Below are 8833 nucleotides of genomic sequence, written 5' to 3' on the forward strand. Positions count from 1 at the left end.
CAATTTTTGAAAGAGTTATGATTATTTAAGAAAAGCTATTTTGTTTAAAAATTCATGTTTTTTGAGTTGGATGAAAAAATTTGAAGAGAGGTTTTCAATGGGGTAGAAAACAATAAAAAAGTTTCAGCCAAATCGAAGGTGTCATGGTTAAAAGTGGTCGATTTGGCGTGGAATGCCCCATATACAGGGTGTTTCTTAATAACGTGCTAATATTTAAGGAGGTTATTCTTGGGTCCATTTTAAGAAAAAAACTTCATATGAACATATGTCCTAAAAGTCTTAACTTTTGAACTACAGGGTGCTAAAGTTTTATGAAAAAAATTTTTTTTATGATAACTGGTATTACCCTAGTTATTTTTTCAAATTTGGTAAACGCCTTCTATTCATCGAGATGCACTTTCTGATGTACAAACCATTTTATTATTTTTGCCAGTGGCGTCTGTACAGGTTTTGTATTGAATATTTTTGAAGAAAAATATGTTACCTCACTGCAAGTAAAAATAATTTTTGAAACCCTCGTTCCTTTCAAAAATGATTTTTACTTTAAGAAAAAGCATTGGCGTAACATATTTTTCTTCAAAAATATTCAATACAAAACCTGTACAGACACCATTGGCAAAAATAATTAAATTGTACATCAGAAAATGCATCTCGATGAATAGAAGGCGTGTATCAAATTTGAAAAAATATCTAGGGCAATACCAAAGTTATCATAAAAAAATGTTTTTTCATAAAACTTTAGCACCCTGTAGTTCAAAAGTTAAGACTTTTAGGACATATGTTCTACCACCTATACTCCAGGGCCGAAATTATAGATAGTGATTCATACATAATATAGAAACACTATTACCATAAATGGGAAAAATAGTGACAAAGTATAATTATTGAATTATCTCGTTTGTTACTGACTATATGACATAAATGTACATAAACAAAGTCAATAACAAACGAGATAATTCAATAATTATACTTTGTCACTATTTTCCCCCTTAACTTGAAAAATATCGACCGCACGATAAAATTTGTAATAAAAGAAGTTATAGGAAATCGCATTTGCAACAACTTAAGTCCTTACCATTTTTGTTGTAAAGTTGAAAATGGCCGAGATATTGAGCAAAAACAATTCCTTTGAAACCAACTCCCGCAAGGTCCTACGCTCGCGTCTTTACCGCAAGCGTAGGACCTTAAATATTGGTTATAGCGAATAAATCGAAGAGATCAAATTTGTAGAAAATATAATTCTTTCCAACTTTGTTTAATAACAACCCGACTGGGCTACCCATACATTTTAATAATTCCCCTGTAATTCCATCTTCACCAGGTGACTTGTTACTTTTGAGTGATTGTATTATATTATTTATTTCAGTTAATGTTGTTGGTTTAAGAAATATGGATTCAAAATAATTAAAATAATTTGATGTTAGATTGACTTCTGGCCGATTATTAATTTTACTTGCCAATATTTGACCCACAGTAACATAATGGTTATTAAATACGTCAGCCATAGATTGTTTATCTTTTATAGTTTCTTCATTGTGATTAACGTATCGAACATCCCTTGATATTTTCTTAGACAAAGTTAATTCCTTCACACTTTCCCACATCGCTTTATTGTTATTGGAACTTTGCGCAATTCTATTTTTATAATAGTTCATCTTAGCAGATTTAATTACATTATTTAAACGATTTCTATAAAATAGGTAACAATTTTTTAAATTAATGTCAAATCTTTCCAATAACTGGTTATACATTTTATCCCTTTCGTTGACTGAATTAATAATACCCTGCGTAATCCAACTTTTGCGTTTCCTTTCTGATTTCCTTACAGTGTAAGTAGATTTTTGTATCTCTTTTGTAATAATATATAGAAGTTTCTCAAAACCCGATTCAATACTGTTAGTTTAATAAATTTCATTATAACTAATTTGGTTCATGCCTTCACTAGGTTCTTTATAGTCAACTCTTCTATTTATTTTTATATCTTTTTTGGAAATCTTACTAGTTTCAAAAATAATTTGAACAAGTATCACTTAGTTTTGTTTTTATCACAAAAGGTAATAAGTATTCATAATCACATTTAGTCCTAATAAAAACATGGTCTAAGCAAGACCGACTATTTTCTGTCACTCTCGTAAAATCATTTATTGCAGAAACAAAATTAAATTCACACAGATTATTCAGATATTCTCCTACGTGTTCACTTGGTTCATTTTCGAGTATGTTAATGTTTATATCACCCACAAACAGAAAATAGTCAGCCTTATCCAAATTGCTATTTGAAAAGTATTGTTTCAGATCTCGCACAAACTCCAAAGGCTCAGTAGAAGGTGATCTATACCCAGCTAAAATACTAATATTTTTTTGCTGAAACTGAATCTCGGCTAGAATCAATTTATTTCCATTGGCAAGATTGTTCCGTAGTTATATACAATACTGTAACTTGGTATATTAAATAAGTGTATATCGTCCAATTGTCTAGTTTCTGTTAGAATAATACATTCAGGAATTTCCGTGAGTTGTTCTAAGTAACGGCGAAATTCATTAATATTTTTGTTTATACTTCTTATGTTATTATGAAGCACTTTAAAATTTATATTTCCTCTATTGATCTTAAGAACTTCCTTATACTCAGATAAGTGTCAATTTCATTAGTATTGAAATCTCTAATATAAGGATCCGTGATCGTAATATAAAACCAAAAGAAGAAGTATTTAAGAAAACAAAAGGAGAGATATAATTTGAATTCATAATCACTTCTCTTTATGTTTCAGTTGATGGCGTTTGATATAACTCTCATATTTAGTTTTGTAATCGCAGTAATTACACCTGTACATTTGAACCTGAGAAAGATCTTTATGTGTCAGTTGGTGACGTTTGATAGCACTCTTGTATTTAGTTTCGTAGGGGCAGTCATTACACCTGTACATTTGAACCTGCGAAGGATCTTTATGTTTCAGTTGATGCTGTTTGAAATAACTCTTGAATGGAGTTTCATAATCGCAATCGTTACACCTGTACATTTGAACCTGCGAAGGATCTTTATGTTTCAGTTGATGCTGTTTGATATCTTTCTTGTATATAGTTTTGTAATCGCAGTCATTACACCTGTAGATTTGAACCTGCGAAGGATCTTTGTGTTTCAGTTGGTGATTTTTCATAGCACCCTTGTATTTAGTTTCATAATCGCAGTCATTACACCTGTACGTTTGAATCTGAGAAGGATCTTTATGCTTCAGTTGATGCTGTTTACTACATCTCTTATATTTAGTTTTGTAATCGCAGTGATTACACTTGTACATTTGAACCTGTGAAGGATCTTTATGTTTCAGTTCATGCCGTTTGATAGTACCCTCGTATTTACATTCATAATTGCAGCCACTACACCTGTACATTTGAACCTGTGAAGCACCTTTATGTGTCAGTTGGTGTTGTTTGATAGCACTCTTGTATTTAGTTTCGTAGGGGCAGTCACTACACCTGTACATTTGAATCTGTAAAGCATCTTTATGTGTCAGTTGGTGTTGTTTGATAGCACTCTTGTATTTAGTTTCGTAGGGGCAGTTATTACACCTGTACATTTGAACCTGCGAAGGATCTTTATGTTTCAGTTGGTGCTGTTTGATATCTTTCTTGTATATAGTTTTGTAATCGCAGTCATTACACCTGTACGTTTGAACTTGCGAAGGATCTTTGTGTTTCAGTTGGTGTCCTTTGATGGCACCCTTGTATTTAGATTCATAATCGCAGTCATTACATCTGTACATTTGAACCCGAGAAGGATCTTTATGCTTCAGTTGATGCTGTTTCATATATCTCTTGTATTTAGTTTTGTAATCGCAGTGATTACACATGTACATTTGAAACTGTGAAGCATCTTTATGTGTCAGTTGGTATTGTTCGATAGCACTCTTGTATTTAGTTTCGTAGGGGCAGTCACTACACCTGTACATTTGAACCCGCGAAGGATCTTTATGTTTCAGTTGGTGTTGTTTGAAATAACTCTTGTATATAGTTTCGTAATCACAGTTATTACACCTGTACGTTTCAACCTGCGAAGGATCTTTATGTGTCAACTGATGTCTGGTAAAGTTTCTCTTATTCTTTGATTCGTATGTGCAACCATTACATTTATAAATGGGCAGTTGTAAAGTGTCCTTATTCGGTAATGCGGTGTATTTGGTTTTATAGTCACATTCAACACTATTGTTTGACTTTTTGTGTTTTATATAATGACTATTAAAGCTGACTATCTCCTTTGTTTTGAAATCACAAAAGTCGCACTTGTACAATCGTCCTTCAGATGCGTTTTTGTGTTTCACTTGACGCTTAGCAAGCTCGCATCTGTGCTTTGTCTTGTAATCAAATGATCCGGATCGGTGCATACGTACTTCCAAAGGATCTTTATGACTCAACCGGTGCTTTTGAAAAAATTGTTTATTTTCAGTTTTATACTCACATGCTTCACATTTATATGCCTCTGAATCGTTCTCGTGTATTGCACGGTGTGCTATAAAACAGCTCTCGCTTCCAATTTTGTAAATACATTTATCACATTTGTAAAATACTTTGTCGTCCTGCTTGACTTTTGTGTTACATTCGTTTGTCGATCTATTCTCATGTTTACATCCATCCTCTTGTGCATCTCTACGGACACTCTTCTCGAATGAATCATTATCGGAGCTCTGCAGTAGCGAGTCGCTGAAAAAATTACATATACAGGGTATTTTCCAAAGCGAGGTGTTAATTCTAAGGGGTTATAGGTTATTCCAAATGCAATTATAAGTTTATGAGCTCCACAGGGCATTATTTAAATTTTGTTATTGTATAAATCAAATTTTTGATCACAATGAGATCATATTTTTATTGAAAATATGTTAAAAATAATTAACTATGCGAAAACCCTCAGAAATACAAGAAATTAAAGCAAGAGATGCAAAATTAAATAAGATCTGGATTTATACGGTTACCTTTTAAATTATTGTTAAAATAGTCTTCTCTTACCTCCTTTCCTCATCTTCAGATTTTATGTCGATACTTTCAGCTTTGATTGACATTTCCATCTCGTTGATATCGAATTCTTTGTCCTGGATTTCAGTCTTAACGAATAAATCAGATGGTGACGTATCTATCTGACCTTCTGTTGCTGCGCTATTAAAAATACCTATAACTTTTTCCTGTATTTCCAAGCAATTTTTTAGGAAACTGTTGTGGGTGCACACAGAATCAAAGCATTCCTTACATACAACGGGATCTTTGATGATATTTATATTCTGCAAAGTAGTTTCATTAAAATGCGAAAAATTTAACTATTTAATATCATTGATACCATTGCAGGAGCCAATTTCTCGATAGCTTCATGTTCCTCTTCACAAATGCACCTAAACTCACTTTCTACTGGCTGCATACACAATCGACATATTTTCTGACTATCTGAAATATCCATTGACTCGCTTGTCTTTTCCTTCGTATACACGTCTCTTATATCGAGCTGTAACATTTTTTCACAATCCACATATGGAATAATTGTGTAATCGGTATTCAGACAAATTGATTTAAATTCGAATGCTGCGTTTAACTTTCTTCTGCAAACGTTACATATAACCTCCTTGCCGTCGCTATCAAATTTCTGAAATACAATATGCAACTTTAACTGAAGAGAAAGAAAATAACTTGTAGAAAGTATCAATTATTGTTAAGTCGCTCTAATGTGTTGAGGTGTGCTAATTGAGATATACAGAGTGGTTTCACTTTAAATACAGAAACTGCAGGATAGATTCGTTGCCAAAAATAAGTAGAGTTTGCTTTATAAACTTTTTTCCTGGGGTGGGGGGGCGTGGTATTCGAGATACAGGATGTTCAAATTTCCAAAAAAAATTATATTTTGTGTCATATCTTCATAACGCGCTGAACGATTTCAATGAAATTAACTACAGCGTATTCACTTAATTAGACCTTTTATTGAATGTAATATTAACCTTGCAGTGTTAACCAGTGGCCTGTTACTGATAAGGTTGCGCTCCGTTTTCCCAAGAAGAAAATACGCCATGGTGGTTTTTTGTAGAAACAATATTAAATTCCGGTACTATTACGTTAAATAAATGAAAAGTGTTTCTTGGTGTTTTTTAATAGTAGCAGGCGTTTTGAAGATTTATTTTCCGACTATAACGCGCAAATTTAGTCCACATGCATCTGCAAAAATTGGTTCTTTTGTCTGCATTATCAGTTGGTAAGCTTTACGATGATCTCGTTTTAGTATTATAACTAGCTTTGTTTATTTATTCCTGAAGCTGCAGTCCTTGTTGGGCTTATAAACACGAGAGGAATTGTGGCAAAGAATAGAGGAAAATTGTAATCTCCTCAGAGAAAATCATGCCATGATAAGTTCCTCTATAAATAGCCTCATTAGAAGAAGTCAAAAGTGTATCGATGCTGAAGCATTTCGTTTTGAACTTTTGTTCTAGGGCTTAATTACATACCCGACCTATTTGATGTTTTTTTTATTATATAGTTTGATATTTTTTCCAGAAATAAAATTATTTCTACAAAAAACCGCCAATGACGTATTCTTTCCTGGGGAAAAGTTGGCGGACGCTTTAGACGCACGTCACTGGTTAAAACCAGGAGAAAAACACCAAGAAACATTTTTTATTCATTTAACGTAACAGTACCTTAATTATTTTTACAAAAAACCGCCAGTGGCGTATTCTTTTCCTTGGGAAAATGGAGCGGCACCTCCAGTAGCACGCCACTGGTTAAAGCCACAGGGTTAACCTTAAATTCAATAAAAGGTCTAATTAAATGAATACGCTGTAGTAAATTTCATTCCATTCCGTCAGCGCATTATGAAGATATGACAGAAAATACATATTTTTTTGTAAACTTTAATACCTTGTGTCTCGAATACCGAGTCGCGCAGGAAAAAAGTTTATAGAACAAACTCTACTTATTTTTTGATAATGAATCTAGTCTTGCAGTTTCTGTATTTAAAGTGAAATCACGCTGTATACATGTGCGGGCGTCCGGAAAGGTCATGTCAAACAGGAAGGGGTGTACAGTGGAGCTCGAAATAGTTGTAGTACTTCATAAAAAAATTTTTCATATCGAGTTTCGTTGTGAAGTTATTCGCCCTAACAACAATGAAATTTGGGCAATTAAAGTAACTCATGGTAATGTTCTTTTCCAAGTTTAAACGGATATTATCCATTTAAATTTATACATCTTTGACAGTGTTGCCAAATTTGACATCTTTCCTTTTTGACATGATGTCGGCGTATGTAATAATTATGCGATTTAATAATTCTTCCCTACTATTTATAGGAGTTTGATAAACAGGACTTTTAAAATGGCCCCAAAGAAAAAAATCGAGAGGATTAAGGTCAGGAGACCGAGGCAGACACGGAAAAGGACTACTATCTATCGGGAAATATGGTACTTTAATAAGCCCTTACTGCCCTGCTAAAATGGGGTGGTGCACCATCGGGCATAAGCCACATGTTATTCCAAATATTTAAAGGGACGTCTTCCAATAACGGGTTAAGGTGTTCTTGCAGTAAATGTAGGTATTTATCCCCATTTAAAGTATCAGCAATGATACGTGGTCCCACTAAGTAGTTTCCAATTATTCCCGTCCATATACGAACGATAAATTTTTGTTAGTGTTTTGTCTGAATAATAGCAAGGGGCGTTGTTATGGAGCTAAAAACTTTCAAAAGTAACTTGATGGACTAAAATATTTTTGTATAATTTCAAAGTTCAATATCTCGAAAATGGTTCAGTTTCGGTACACGATGTGCTATAAGAATTTTCGAGAATTGAAATATGGAATACTATACAGGGTGTTCCAATAAAGAAAAAGCAACTTTGTTTCGTCATAACTTCTTGACTGATCCTGTATACTTAATTTTTCTTTATTGTAATAGATTTAAAATAACCATAAACTTATGATTTTTCGATAGCTATCTTACTTTAGGAGATAATCGCCCGTTTCCATACATATCAGCGACCCCGAACTAATACATATATTGTATAACTTACCAATTTCAGCAAAAGAACATCTAAAATATCTCTAGTAACGTTGTCTATTACCTCAAAACCTTTAACAGTTACAGTTTTGAGGCAAAGCTTGCACGAAGTTTCTTGAACACAAGTCATTGCAACAATTTTCTTTGAAATGTAAATATAAAACCGTAACTTGTATTGGTAATTTAACCTCAATGAATACTTCGAATAGACAATTATTGTTCTTCTTCCTCTTCTGTTACCGGGACAACAAGAAAAGTAAAATCTCGTCTATAATTGTTGCACATAACAATTTTTCTTGTACACATCACAGAACACTAATTCTGTTTCATGTGATACGTAAGAAATTAAAATTATAGTCTTAAATGCAAATACTGTTGGTAGCCAAATGTCTTCAGCTCATTTAATGGTACGCGCCATTATTCCATGGCTAGAAATAGGCCTCAATGATTTGGGATCGAGGGGGATTATCCCTCTTTATCCTGCCTCATCTCGTGTAGGCCTGGACAGCCTTCGTAGGTGGGCCCCATCCGTCGTCTACCCCGACCGCAAATGCGGCCGGTGTAGGCGCTTTGTGGGACCTCCTTTTGTCCTGGCTGGGCCCCGCCGGCTAGGGCCCTTTCTTCTGGCGCTCTTCTTGCTTCGCCGGCTCGTCTGTGTAAACCCCGGGGGTAGTGTCATGTTTATGTGTGGTATGGTTGGGTAGGGTAGTGCGGCTATGCAGCCTGGGATGCGCTTTGCTAAGGTGGCCCTTAGGCTAGCGCGGGAGGGGAGGGGTAAGGAGGGTATGGGGGGTGTGTATGTGTGTGTGTGT

General features: G+C 34.2%; 1 protein-coding gene across 1 annotated transcript; it reads right to left on the reverse strand.

Moving 5' to 3' along the window:
* Positions 1-4044: 4044 nt before the first annotated feature.
* LOC108909213 (zinc finger autosomal protein-like) lies at positions 4045-8151 on the reverse strand. The gene is made up of 5 exons (XM_018713473.1): positions 8035-8151; positions 5327-5626; positions 5002-5270; positions 4127-4698; positions 4045-4049 (listed from the first exon to the last, which is right to left on the reverse strand). The coding sequence occupies exons 1-5, from the start codon at positions 8149-8151 to the stop codon at positions 4045-4047; spliced, it is 1263 nt and encodes a 420-aa protein (XP_018568989.1).
* Positions 8152-8833: the final 682 nt, after the last annotated feature.

This window comes from Anoplophora glabripennis, unplaced genomic scaffold (assembly GCF_000390285.2).
Source record: "Anoplophora glabripennis isolate ALB-LARVAE unplaced genomic scaffold, Agla_2.0 scaffold565, whole genome shotgun sequence".
NCBI lineage: Eukaryota > Metazoa > Arthropoda > Insecta > Coleoptera > Cerambycidae > Anoplophora > Anoplophora glabripennis.